The sequence below is a fragment of the Prionailurus bengalensis genome, chromosome B2, assembly GCF_016509475.1.
Source record: "Prionailurus bengalensis isolate Pbe53 chromosome B2, Fcat_Pben_1.1_paternal_pri, whole genome shotgun sequence".
Classification (NCBI taxonomy): Eukaryota; Metazoa; Chordata; class Mammalia; order Carnivora; family Felidae; genus Prionailurus; species Prionailurus bengalensis.
Window position 1 is genome coordinate 94670523 of NC_057349.1, and position 14921 is coordinate 94685443.

Genomic DNA, 14921 nt, shown 5'->3' on the forward strand with positions numbered 1-14921 from the left:
AGTCCACACTCCTATATACAAATGGGTTTTTTGATACCTGGAAAATCTAACAACATAGAAAACATACATGGTCTTATATAAAATAAATATGGAAAGATATGGCATGTAAAGGCCTACCTTGCAAGTTACCTGATACATGTACTGCTTATTTGCTGACGAAGATTTATATTTCTGGTATGCTACAGACCTGACAAGGAACAGTCTGAAGTCCCCAACACTGAGCCCATCTGATGCCAGTTATACAGAACTTAAATACATCTCAGTCAGGTATCTTACCTATAGTTAACATCCCCCTAAGAAGTATCATATGAAGATGAAGACTAGTTGGAATAACCAACCCAATTGTGAAAAAAATATTTGCTACATGAAAAACTAGATGATGTATCTCTCTCCAGTTTTCACATATGGTCTCATTGGAAGGCACAGGTATGACACTTTCTAACTCAGGTGTAAAACCTATTGCAGTTGATTCTGTCAATGGGCTTGACTCGGTATAATTCATCTTGAAAACTCTGTGAAAACAAAGAAACAAAAGGACAATCATAAAAATGGCAGCTGTATCTTACTACCCCTATAGGTATTATATCAAAATTATTTCTGTGAACTAAATATTGGTAAATAGACTTCTTTGGTACTTATGAATTGAAGCCAGGTTTGATCCCCACCAGTCACACACTAAGTGTATCCATTTCTTTATCTGTTAAACGATGATAATAATACCTCATTTAACTTTCTACTAAGATGAAATGAAATATATAAAATATTTAGCATAGTGCACAACTATTCACTGATATGTATATCTGTATATAGACATACATGGTGGGGAGAGAGGAATGAGGAATTAATTTGTCTAAAAGGCGATCACCAATATTCATAAACCATAGCAATTACAAAGTTTTCTATCACATTCCCACTATGACACTGATTCTGAACACAGAAAAAGTAAATGGAAAAACTGATTTTTTAAATAGTTTCCAAAAAATTAACACTCTCATATCTTTTATTTGAAGGCTTAGGATATTGAGGAGGCTCTATTTTTAACGGTCATTAAGTCATTATATCATACACATATACATTCCATATTATACTATATGCACATAATAAATACATTACTAATCACTTATACATACACAAATATAACATTTACTCCTTTCATCGTCCAGTTTAAGTCTCTACTTTCTTTCCCATAAAAACTCTACTTGATAGCACATCACAAATTAAAAAGTAGTAAACTTCTGGTTTACTTCTATGTAGGAGAGGTAATGAACATTCTTTCAACTATTTAATGTAAAAATCTATAGCGAATACATTTCAAAGAGTATACATTTTACACATGCTTACATAAACCTTAACACAAAGTGGCACTATTTCCTGACTAAATTACCTGTCCTCCTTCTCTGGTACTTAAAAAACTTTATCTATTATTAGTTATACAAATTGGTCCCTGACAAAAACCATGTAGGTTTACAGATTATATTAATTATCCTGTTTCAGAAATAGAATTCCAAATGGGAACCAAAAGTATCTTTAAATTTCATTCTAATGATAAGTATTTCTTTCCAAAATAAGGTCATATAATTAGCCATACATTTCCAATCATTTTTTTTTTATCATACCAAAGTACAGGTTTTAGGTGGTAGAATAATTAATTGGTATAGGTTGGGCATTCTGAAAGGATGTTATTAGACAAATCTGAAGGAATTCTACCTTCGTTAATATGATAAAAAAACATACACGCATTACAAACTATGAATGAAATGATCAAGTCAATTAAAGATCTCTTCATATAATTCTGACATAGTTCAAAAATATAAGAGAAATAGTTGACTTAGATGTTGATTTTCTGCAAAAAGGAAAGGAACCACAAAAATCCAACTACTTTCCAAATGTTTGAATCAACAAAAATATAAGCCTATTGGGGGTGAGGGGCATGATTATTTGAATAATTCCATTTATATGACGTTTGCTTTTAAGACCAAATCAGAATTAATCCTATAATTTCTGCAGGAGGGAGAATGAAATTAAAGGTCCTCTATCACTCATAAGCTAGTGTCAAGGTCTGCTTATGCATTAGCATTACCTAAACTAATAACCACATTTCTTCTTTTTTTGTAAATGTTTTTTCATTTTTGAGAGACTGAGAGAGCACAAGCGGGGGAGGGGCAGAGAGAGAGAGGGAGACGCAGAATCCGAAGCAGGCTCCAGGCTCTGAGCTGTCAGCACAGACCCTGACATGGGGCTGGAACCCACAAACTGTGAGATCATGACCTGAGCCAAAGTCAGATGCTCAACCAACTAAGCCACCCAGGCGCCCCTAATAAGTACATTTCTATGGCTTCCACCTCCATTGTCCTATTTGCTTTTCTAACTACCCTGTGCTCTCTATGAGGCAGGGGTGTTGTCATATTCATCTACGTATACCCAAGGCCTAGATTCTGTAGAGAATGCCAGAGCTGAAAGCCATACAGAAGGGACACAAACATGACAAACACTTTTAGAAATCATTTTCAGTCTCCCCAAACCTTAGAAGTAAAGACAGGAAAGTGTCCAGTGTTCCTGGGACTAAGAGAGTCAGGTTCTATACCAAAAGCCCTGGGGAGCCACAGAAGTCAGGGGAAAGTCATTTCCGCTGCTTGGGTCTGCCTCTTCCTGGGAACAGAGGCGGCTGGACTAGATGGACTTTGAAACACTTTCAAGTTTTAATAGCCTGAGGCTCTAATACACATTTATATAATAAGTTAGTTAAGACATATTCCCCCTCATATCCACCCAATTATACCTGTAATGCCAACTAGCTCAATTTCAGGCTTTTAAAAGTTCTTCAGGTGGCAATAAAAGTACCAACTTCTGCTCCAAGAGCAATAATAGGAAAACTATGATCCACTGATGCAAGAATCAGAAAAATAACAGGAATTTTTAAAAGGTGGGATCACCCTACAACATATTTTGATGCTCCACACCTTATTTAAAATGTATATTTTTAAATTCTCTCTATTTATTATAGCTTATAGAATAACATTGTATAATACATTTATTATATAATTTATTATTTATTTGTGCATTTATCTTTACATCAATTTTGAAATGCCAGTTACCTGTTGTCAATAATATTGATTAGACCTTACTGGTTTCAGCTTCTTTTGATCACTTTTAATGGATTTAAGTCGTTAACACTGAACTAGCCTTCTACAGACAATGAGTCTAAGGAGGAAGGCTAGACTGGTAAATTGGTAAACGTTCAGATAAATTTTGACTGAGTCAAGAGAAGTCTTCTTTCTTCTATTAGTTCTTCAGAGTCTAATTCCCTTAATTACCTGCTCTGGTAAAGTCCTGTTGTTCTATTGATTTTCAATAGCTACGTGTCTGCAGTATTAAACAGCTAAATGGTGAAACTAACATTAATCCTTCACCAAACTACAAAAATGAAAAAGATAGCAGCAATGAACAAAAGTCGTGCTGGCAGATTTAATCCATTCTGTAAATCGAACCGAACCTTTGCACATTTTCGGAATGGCAAAGGGCATTACGCTGCCAAGGGTCTTTTCGCACATATTCTTAGGTTAAGGCAAGCAGTTTCTGGGACGTGTCTGGCCAATAACACGTTCCCCAAAGCCTCAGAAACGAGGGCGCTGGTGGGTGGCGAGATTCACGGGTTCCCCAGCCATCGGTTCTCCCCAGGGAACCCGCTCACCTCGCTCAGTGTCCACTGTTCTCCTTGACCCGAACTCCGGGGCCACGCGGGGTGTTCAGTGAGCACCGCGCCCCACCTGGCACTCCCAGCGCCCGGCCAGGACAGGCCACACGGTGCGCCTGGCTGCCCGCAGCCTCCGCGTGAGAGCGGCGGCCCTACAGCGGGCGAGGACGAGTCGTGGTGGGTTAGGGGCCCGGAGCCCCGGAAGTCCAGCGGGGAGCGGAGATGCCCAGCTCACCAAGGGCTTGCCCGGGCCAGAGCGCGGGAACCGGCACCGGAAGGGGCTCGTGCGCCAGGGGACGCTGGCGCTGCCAGACCCATGTTGCAGCAGCTGGCACCTGAGGGTCTGTGGCCGTGAACCCCAGACGGGGGAGAAGGGCCGTTTCCGAGACCAGGGAACCCCACGAGGGCCCGGCCAGGGAGAGGGCGGGGCTCCCGGCGGCCAGGCTGGAAAAACCCGAGCGCCGCGGGGGCTGATAAAGTTGCTCCCAGTAGAGCAGGGATCCAACTTTCGCTTCCCGATTTAGCCCCGGGAGCTCGAGGCTGCAAATATCCGGGCGCGCGGGGGGAGCCGGCGGCAGCTACGCCTCCCGCTCCTTACCTGGCTCGTCCCTGGCACCGAACCTGGGCGGCGCTGGCCAAAGTTTGGGGCGACAGCGGCAGGGCGCGGGGGACGGCGACGCGGCGGCTCGACGGGCGCCCGAGGCGACAGCCTCGGCAGATCGCGGGTCCGGAGCCTCCTTGGCCGGTGCCGGGTCCCCGCGCCGGCAGCGGCTTTGACTAAAATAGGCATCGCGACGGTGGCTGCCCGGGCTGGGGCCGCACCGCGCACGCGCCCGCCGCCCCGGCGCCCCCCGGCGGGCGGAGCCCGGGGCCTCGGCCCGACTCCCCGCCGGGCTGCTCCAGTTCCACCGCCGCGTCTGCACCGCCGTGCTCAGTTTGAAACACCCGCTTATTTCTTTCCCCGTTTCCTCTCTACTTCTCAATTCTGTCCTTGTTTGGGCATCACTGTGGAGGGGGGCGGGGGGCGGGCAGCATCTTAGGACCAGCGGCGTTGGTGGCTCTTCTCCTTGGGGATAACTCGTGAACTCGAGCAGTAGGATCCCAGCAGGGAGAGAAATCAGGATAAAAATGAGAACTAGAATTTCATTCCCATCCAGGTCGAACGACCCACACGCATAACTCCTTTCTGGGACACTCGCTCGCATCTCAGCACCGGCAGGAAGGGCCGGGAGAGCGCGCAACTCCGCGTCTGAGCCTCGCGGTGGAGGCTGGCGGGTTGGCTCACACGGACGCAGGACACCGCCCTCCGGGACGCGGGTCGGAGCAAGCCAGCCTTATTGCTGCGGGTACCACGCGGGAGAGACTTTTGACACAAGCCACGTTTGGTTTCAAAGAAAAGAGGGTACTTACCCGAAATTTGCCCTCCCATGGCGGTGCAGGGCCCTCCGCTCAAAGCGGAGCTCCACCCGAATTTGACAAGTGAAGTTGGTAGACTTGGGACCATAAACTGGAAAACAAGATATGAAAGTATGCTCCAATCAATCTTTACTGTTCATAGAGGACAACCATTTGGGGTAAGAAATGCAGGGCAAATTAATGAAGAGTTGGCATGGGGGAGGGGGTGGAAGACAAAAGAGGACCGTTTGGTGGACCTTCAGTTTCCACCCCAAGTGTCCCATGTTGGGACAGAATTTGTGCCGATTATTAGAGTAGGAGGCCGTTCATGCGTGCCAGACATGATCTAAATATGAAAAAGAACACAGGTACATTATAAGGCAAGTACCTGGAGGTTCACACTTGCCAAATCTCTCCAGTGACGAGGCAGGGCAACATAGTGTCCAAGATCTTGGGGCGCAGTGCTGGACAGGCCGGGTTTGAAACCTGCCTCTACCACCAGCTGGCTGTGTGATCTTGGAAAGTTGCTTAACTTTTCTGTGCTTCAGTTTCCTTTTTTGCACCATGGGGATGGTGATGATGATGATGACAGTGATGATTGCACCTGTATCTCATCGGGGGCTTTGAGGACTAAATGACTTAATATATGTAGAAGGCTCAGAATGGTATGTGGTACACAGTGAGTTCTACCTATATGAATATACATTATACTGATAAAGCTCCTCTAACAGGTCTGAAATTTGTTATAACTATACAAGATTAATTTTCAAGGCTACTTCCTCAGAGTCTGTTTCTTTCTAGATGCTCCGCCAGCCATTTCGTAGCTACGACTGAATACATTTTAAGGTGTAGATACAATAATAATTGTGCACAAAGATTTTGCATGGATATGCATTGGAGGATGGCTTATAATAAGGAACATTGGGAATAACCTAAACTCTAATCATATGGAACTAAGTAAATTATAGAACATCCAAACAATCTTGTTCTCAGCAGCCTAATAATGATAATAATATAATAATAATAATAATAATAATAATTTGCAGAGGGGTGACTGGCTGGCTCAGTCAGTAGAGCCTGAAATTCTTGATCTTGAGATCATGAGTTTGAGCCCCATGTTGGGTATGGAGACTACTTAAAAATTTTTTGTAGAAATATTAGAAATATACTAATGTCAACTAGTTATATAGAACAGAGGTTGGCAAACTGTGGTCTAAATGCCCAGCCCACTGTCCAGTTTTGTACAGCCCATGAACTAAAATGACTTTTACATTTTTAACAGTTGAGGCAAAATTAAAAGAAAAATATATCATGATGTGTGAAAATTATGTGGAATTCAAAGTCAGTGTCCGTAGAGTTTAATCGGAAACCAGCCATCCTCATTCATTTATGGCTGCTTTTGTGCTACAAAGGCAGCATTAAGGAGTTGCAACAGAAACTATATGACTCTGCAAAGCCTAAAATAGTTACTTTCCATTTCTTTATTGAAAGACCTTACTATTCTCTCTTGATAAAGAGCATACTTTTGTGCCAGGCACTGTTATAAGTGGTTTGGGTATATTAAGCCATTGTATCCTCATAATGGACCCTCTGAAGAAATAGTTGCTATTATGATCTCCATTTTATAGATGGGAAACTGAGGTTAACAGAGAGGCAGAGTGCTTTGCACAGGGTCACACAGCGAAGGAGAAGCTGAGCCAGGATATGAACCAGACAGACTAGTTCCAGAGCAATCACACTTTTGTTCAATAGCTACAAGTTTCTGCCACCTTCTGTATCTAGCTACACTGCTTCCCATGGAAAGATGTTGGATAGAAAAAGGCTAAGTTACAAGAGTATGTAGAATATTACAAGGCATCCATGATGATAAACCCTAAAATACTTTCATTCCTTACCTCACAGTAGTGAGGTTGTAAGTGATCTTTCATTGTTTTCTCCTTTCTTCCCTTCCTTCCTCTCTCCTTCTTCTTCTTCCAACTCCTCCCACTCCTCCTCCTGCTTCTCCTTCTGCTAAATTTTCCTCAATGACTATTATATGGTGCTTTTATAATACTTTAAAAACATATTTATTAAAATAGTAGAGCCCATGTTCTGCCTTTTGCAGATGGGAAGGCCAGACTCCGGGTATGGTTATGGAGTCATCTGCTATAGGGCACACTCATTCCTTACCTTGCACAATAAAATGCCTGTAAGGCATTTAGATCATATAAATATTGTATATTTTTATGAAAAGAGTGGTAGATTCAAAATCATAAGACTTGAGAACTGGCATTTGATAGAGTCTGTGTTTTTTCTGAGTATGTGTTCCACAAAAAGAGGAGACTGAACGAAACCTAAGACCCTCACTATAACCCATCTAAGGATTAAAACATGATTTTATATTTAAGTTTCTTTAAAAAATTTTCAATGTTTATTTTTGAGAGAGATAGAGAGCACAAGCAGGGGAGGTACAGAGAGGGAGACACAGAATCCGAAGCAGGCTCCAGGCTCTTAGCTGTCAGCATAGAGCCCCATGCATGGCTTGAACTCATGAACAGTGAGATCATGACCTCAGCCAAAGTCGGCTGCTTAACCGACTGAGCCACCCAGGTGCCCCTGTATGTAAGTTTCTTATCACTAACATATGAATACTAGTTCTATAGAATTTAAAAGAAGAATTCTAGGCACAAAAGTTGGTTTGGGGAATGCCTTTTAGGCTCCCTGGTGTCTTCATGCTGTGGAGAAAGGTCAGATTGAAAGATTCTGAGCACTATTTGAAAACTGATATGATGCAAGGAAGTAACTTGCACAGAAGTATAGAAGGAAAAGCACACAAGGCGTAAGTATATGTATATGTATACTGTCTCCTCTGCCAAAACTCTGGCTAACACAGCTTAAATTGACATAACTGTTTCTCCCTTTATTTCTCTATGGGCATCCTAGTCTGCTTTTACTATTTGGACAAAGCCTCGATGAGATATCAAAATTCAGACAGAATAAGTTTTGTGAAAATAAAACAAGACCTCAGGGAGTCACTGGTTTTAGAAATGCATAGCCTTATCTATCATATCCATGTCTGCCATGGTTGACATCAGTGTAGACTTTCTTATTGTATGGAGACCATTGCTCCTTCTGTCAGGTCTCGAGGCAGACAGTTCTGATCAAACATGGATTATTAAACAAAGACTCAATTATATTCTTTCTATACCTAAGTTCCTCTCATTAAATGTTGTATTAACCTTTTCATTGATCAGTTTGACAACCAACCTGATTGACTTTTAAAATTTCTTTCTTTAAAAAAATTAATAAAAAACTTTTAATAATTAATAGACTTTGTTTTGTTAGAGCAGTTTTAGTTTTACAGGTGATTGAGCAGGTCGTATAGAAATTTTCTATACACCCCCTTCTCCCTTGCTCACAGTTTCTCCTGTTACTAACATCTTGCATTAGTGTGATACATTTGTCACAATTAGAGAACCAATATTGATACATTACTACTAACAAACTTTACATTACGATTGTTGTATAGTCCTGCGGGTTTTGCCAAGTGTATGATATCATGTATCCACCTGTGACATAATAAGAAATATGTATTTGGGTTTTTTTTCCTAGTTCCTCATACAAAGCTTCTAAAACCCTTATATGTAACATCCTGAGACCTAGGGGTTTTAGGGGCATCTTTTGTTCTAATATTTAGTCTTTGACCCTCAATTCCTGACATAGCACTTCTGAAACCTTTGTGATTTCCTGAGGGATGGGGATGATAAGACCATCTTATACAGAGCTCCTAGATCCCTTAGAATATCCCGTGTGAGAGGAGCATCTTTTGTTCTAATGAAATGACTCTGGGTAGACTCCTGCATAGCTTCTGGATGGGACCTGGTCACCAGCAAGACCCAAGCCATGATTAAAAGCTTAGAACTTCAACCCCACCCTCCATCCCCTGGGAAAGGGAGAGGGGCAGGAGACTGAATGAATGATTGATCTTGCCTACATGATGAAGCCTCCATAAAAATCCCTAAACTAAGGTGTTTGGAGAACTTCCAGGTTGGTGAGCACATCCACATACTGGAAGGGTGATGTACCATCATGCCACAGGGACAAAAGCTCCTGCACTCAGGAAACTTCTGGACCTTACCCTGTATACCTCCTCATCTGGTTGTTCATTTATATATTTTATTATATCCTTTATAATATACCAGTAAATGTGTTTCCCTGCATTCTGTGAGTCATTATAGCAGATTATCAAACTTGAGGACAAGGTCATGGGAACCCCAATTTATAGCCACACCAAATAGATTTGTGACCCTGGGGCTCACTGCTTGTGATTGGCATCTGAAATAAAGAGATATTCTTGTGGAACTGAGACCTTAACCTGTGGGAACTGCACTAACTCTGGGTAGTCGGTGTCAGAATTGAATTGTAGGACACCCTTTTGATGTCTAGAGAGTTGGAGAAATGGTTGGTGTGGGGAACACCCATCCCCCCCCCCACACACTTGGTGTCTAGTGTTGAGTAGAAGAAATAGACTTTCCTTTAGTAATGTCATGAACCCACCATTACAGTATCATACCAAATAGTTTCATTGCTCTCCTGTGCTCTAACTATTCGTTGCTCTCTTTCCTCTCCTCCCTAACTCCTGGCAACCTTTGGTATTCTTTACTGTCTCTATAGTTTTGCCTTTTCCAAAATGTCATATAGCTGGCATCATACAGAATATTGACTTTTCAGACTGGCTTCTTTCACTAAGATATATGCATTTAAGGTTCCTCCATGTTTTTTTTAAGTCTTAATAGCTCATTTTTAAAGTCACTGAATTATATTCCATAGGATGGATGTACCACAGTTTATCCATTTACCATTTTATGAGTATATGGTTTCTTTCAGATTTTGGCAATTATGAATAAATCAGGGCACCTGGGTGGCTCAGTGGATCAAGTGTCTGACTTTTGATTTCGGTTCAGGTCATGATCTCATGGTTCATGAGTTCAAGCCCAGCGTTGGGCTCTGCACTGACAGTGCGGAGCCTGCTTGGGATTCTGTCTCTCCCTCTGTCTCTGCCCTTCCCCTGCTCATGCTCACTCGCTGTCTCTCTAAATAAATAAATAAACTTAAAAACATTTTAAATTATTAATAAGTCTGCTATAAACATTTGTGTGCAGGTTTTTGAGTGGACAAGTTTACAACTCATTTTGGTAGATATCAAGGAGTGCAATTGCTAGATTGCACAGTAAGACTATGTTAGCTTTATATGAAATTGCCAAACTGCCTTCCAAAGTGGCTGTGCCATTTTCCATTCCCACCAGCAATGAGTGAGAGATCTTGCTGTTTCACATTCTTGCTAGCATTTGGTATTATCACAGTTTTTTATTTTAGTCATTTTAATGGGTATTTTTTTTTTTTACTTTTTAAACTGACTCAGTTGATTAATTTGTTCAAAATTAATAACCAAACCGGTTATGCACTGAACAGGTGTTTTATATCCTGGCTAAATAAAAAACAAAAAAACATGTCAAAGCGAAGGGATATGATCTTTCATATTATTGCTGCATTGTTGCATGACAAAGCTCACAGTCTTAAGAAATGGTTTAAACAGTGTCTAAGTATTTCTAAATTCATGGAGAAGCTCCATAAAAAGAAGTTGGATCACATTTGATTCATCAAAAAATGAGCTTTTACCCCAAAGGTAAAACTACTAAATGAAAAGTGACCCAGAACTTTAAGAAGACAGTGAATTGTGAAGGCAGTCAAAAGCGGTGGGGGCAAGGATTGGAATTTTGGAAACAGCAGCTGGATTTGAACCATGGTTTTATATTTAATAAGCTGGGTGAATTCAAATCATTTATTAAACTTTTCTGAGCCTCAATACTTGCCTATAAACCCAGGAAAATGATTCTTAGTTGACAGGATTATCTTGACCTTTAGAGACCATGTTTTTGAAAAATGTCTGACATCAAGTTTTTGGTAGCTTAATTGTACATTTTTTCCTATCCCCCTGATAGTGCTCTGCACATGGAACAGGTCCAATAAAAATTATTAGAATTTCAATCATCGAAACTCCCTAGCCTGATGAAATAATTGAAATATCTCATGAACACATGAAATAGCTAAGAGGTAGTTTTATATTTTTGCCTGTTTTAAGTAGATGGAATATAGCACACATACAAGACTGATGTTTCAAACAAAATTTGTAAACTGCAAGACTTTGGCACCTGCTAAAATTGCCAGTGGTTTGGGGTTTCCCTGGAGTAGCCAGAAATGAGATATTGGCTTCAAAAGCAAACTCATGAAATATGCAGTAGTATAGATTCTAGAAACCGGGCACTTGGCAGAGCTAAGTTACAGTAATTTACCATCGTGGGGTTGGCAGAAACATGCATACAGTGACTGTAATGTCAAAAACTAGAGGCCTGACATTCCTTCTGTCTATTCTTCCTCACGTCACTTTCCTTTTAAACTAGAAGAGTTGCATTTGTGAATTATTTGCTTTAAATATTAACAGCAACAAGTAAAGGCCCTAGATGAAACATGTCATAGGATTTCCTAATCTTTTGGGAAGTTATTTCAAAGAGAATGAATTTATTATAAGGAGCTAAGTGTAACAGAATCATAGTTTTTTAAAAAGTGTGAAAAAATGATTAGAGAAGTAGTTCTGAATTCACAATCGATTCCCAAAGAAACCTCAAACCGGGGCCCAGGTTGGCTTCTGAAAACAAAACTGGGCCTTGGGCCTGGGCAGATACCCCAGAAGAGCAGTTTCAGAAGACTGGTTCCAACTACCGTGACGACCGCTCTTGTGTTTTGTTCTTTCCCTTTTGGGACTTTCTAGAAATTCACAGACCATTGAACCTTGTCTCTGAATTCCCAGTTCAGCACCTCTACTTTTAGAGAAGAGAAACACAACTCTGAAGAGGACACTTTGAAAGGTACTGTTTTTTGTGGTGTGTAAATAACTTCTTTATGAGAGGCATTTGGTGGTTATAAAGGAAAAGTTGCTAATGATAGAAAAATAATTTCTGGGGGTGCCTGGGCGGCTCACTTGGTTAAGCGTCTGACTTCGGCTCAGGTCATGATCTCATGGTTCATGAGTTCGAGCCCCACTTCGGCTCTGTGCTGACACCTCAGAGCCTGGAGCCTGCTTTGGAGTCTGTGTCTCCCTCTCTCTCTGCCCCTCCCCTGCTCATGCTCTGTCTCTCAAAAATAAATAAATGTTAAAAAAAAAAAAAAAAACCTTGGGGCGCCTGGGTGGCGCAGTCGGTTAAGCCTCCGACTTCAGCCAGGTCACGATCTCGCGGTCTGTGAGTTCGAGCCCCGCGTCGGGCTCTGGGCTGATGGCTCAGAGCCTGGAGCCTGTTTCCGATTCTGTGTCTCCCTCTCTCTCTGCCCCTCCCCCGTTCATGCTCTGTCTCTCTCTGTCCCAAAAATAAATAAACGTTGAAAAAAAAAATTAAAAAAAAAAAAACCTTAAAAAAATAACTTCTGGCAACTCTTGATAACAATGTCATTCGTGGTATAGGTAAGATTTTGATGGACAGTGAAGCCATGCCTGACTTTTAATCTATATCTGGTGAAAGCGGAACTTCAGTCATAGAGTTTCTACTGCGCAGTATCATTCTGTTATGTGATTAATCCTCAAAAAGGGCTAGTTTTGGAGGCAAATGTGAGGTCCAATAATAGCCAGCCTGGTAATTGACATCAACTAGAAACAAAACCCAGAGCAACACATTATGAAGATGGAATAATAAAATAAAGTTGGGAATAATGACCCTGCCATCCGGCATTAATTGATTTGCAAAAGCACTCAGAGTTCTCGGGAGAAAAGAATCATATAAATGCAAATTATTATTATTACTACTACTTAAATTGTTGTCATCAATTCATGAAAATAAGACACTTCCTGAGTTTCATGCATATATAAAACCTAATAAAATATTTGTGATCCCACTACCAGCAGTTTTTATCATTTGGCATAAAAAATGGTAAACAACATGAAATATATGTTTAGTCCAAGATCAAAGATATTCGGTACAATCTAGAACCACACGAAATGATTACGATGGTATTTGACTTGAAATCTAGAGACCCTCACACACTTCCATGGGAGAAATGGTTGTGCTTTGACAAGGTAAGGATTTTAGAGTCACTGTGCCTCTGAAGTATGGGAAGGATAGAAATACTTTGGATAAGCACATTTTCTGACAGAACACCAATTTGGTTTACACACCATGTACAAAACTATTCTTATGCGGTTGTAATGCATGCCACCACAAAGGGATTTCTTAATTTTTTTTTTACATCAACGGCACTGTTTCAAGCTCTCTGAAGAGAAGTATAATGAATATATTATAAGCTCAGAAAATGGCATCTAAAAGCAACAAAGCATCTCAAAGTGACTCAGGAAATCTTGCAGATTACTTCATATAACTGTTTTAATCAACAAATAAAACTTCAGTACCTAGAAAATTTATGTTGAATAGGGAAAAAAATCTAGTATAAAATATTGCTATTAATGACTATTAGAAGATGCCATATGATGAAATCATTAAAAATGCCTTGGAATTTGGTACTTACATTATTAATGATTAATGTGTGGGTATGTGATTCTCATGTGTTTCAAAGTGAAATTACAGAAACATTATTCTGCAGAGCAGTTAGTCTCTATCTCTGTTATGGCTTTTGTTGCTTGCTATCTTTTGCCTATCTATGTACAAGTCATTTCTTCTTCTAAGTTGTAAATTTCTGGAGGGTACGAAGTGTGTCTGATTAATCTTTCACATCTCCATGGTACTCAGCACGTGATTTCCATGTACTTGGAACTCAGTAATTATTGGTTGATGGAATAATTGAGTGCATTTGTTTCAAGTACTATTATTCTCCAATAGAGGAAAGACTAAATATTTAAAAACGTTGATATTTGGAGCACTTGGATGGCTCAGTTGGTTAAGGCATCCAACTTCAGCATGGGTCATGATCTCGTGGTTTGTGAGTTTGAGCCCCACATCAGGCTCTGTGCTGACAATTCAGAGCCTGGAGCCTGCTTCAGATTCTGTTTTCCTTTCTCTGCCCCTCTCCTGCTTGTGCAGTTATTAATTTTATTAATAACTTAAGTTATTATGAATGGGGAAAATAACAGAAGAAATATATACCAATATGTTAATAGAAGTTGTGTTGGAGTCATGGAATTATTGTCTTTTTTTCCCATTCCAATTTATTTATAATATGGTCACATTATTTTTCTAATAAAAGGCATAAATAACCACAAAATGACGCTTAATGTTCTACTAGACTAGATCACTTTATTAGAATTATGGTGACCTCTCTGCCATAATAATGACACTTCATTCCCCTGCCCACCCTCATACTTCCCCCGCTACCTTCCTCTCCTCCGCCTTCCTGTCTAGCTGCTTTATGACGGGACAGGAACAAGTTGGAAAAGATAGGTTTGGAAGGAGGGAAAGAGATGGTGGCTTAACCCTGAGATGTATTCATTCATTCATTTAGAAACACTGAATGGTTTAATGGTGAAAATTGCCTGGGGTCAGGGTGCAGTGGAGGAAGAAGGCAGAGACATCAGTGTCAGAGGCAGGGGCAGGACCAGCCATACTCTTGGGCCATCAGCCCAGAGTCCTAGAGACCAAGGGGCCAAACAACATTGCAGTCCGTCCAGAGAGGACTCGGAAGGCAGAGAGAGGCTAAACATGCTCCTGCTCTGCCGGGGTGCCTTGTAAACTTGCTTGTGCACCTAGAGCAAGGAGAGAAGCAGAAAGGCCGATGGAATTATTTTAAATGACTGTTTAAAATGGGAAGAAACTGGGGCGCCTGGGTGGCGCAGTCGGTTAAGCGTCCGACTTCA

General features: G+C 41.0%; 1 protein-coding gene and 1 long non-coding RNA gene across 3 annotated transcripts in view; one reads left to right on the top strand and one right to left on the bottom strand.

The window, feature by feature from the left end:
- BVES (blood vessel epicardial substance) overlaps positions 1-4501 on the bottom strand; it is a 37213-nt gene extending 32712 nt beyond the window's left edge. The window contains exons 1-2 of one of the 2 annotated variants that reach the window (XM_043592026.1): positions 4293-4501; positions 277-512 (exon numbers count right to left, since the gene is read on the bottom strand). In XM_043592026.1, the coding sequence (XP_043447961.1) occupies positions 277-502 (226 nt within the window). In that variant the 5' untranslated portion in view covers positions 503-512; positions 4293-4501. Of the gene's footprint in view, positions 1-276; positions 513-3691; positions 3819-4292 lie in introns of those variants that run through there. The other variant, XM_043592024.1, reaches the window with a different exon arrangement.
- Positions 4502-4563: 62 nt separating this feature from the next.
- LOC122489807 overlaps positions 4564-14921 on the top strand; it is a 31745-nt gene continuing 21387 nt past the window's right edge. Inside the window, exons 1-2 of the long non-coding RNA XR_006299011.1 lie at positions 4564-5268; positions 11898-11994. This is a non-coding gene — a long non-coding RNA (uncharacterized LOC122489807). The remainder of the gene's footprint in view (positions 5269-11897; positions 11995-14921) is intronic.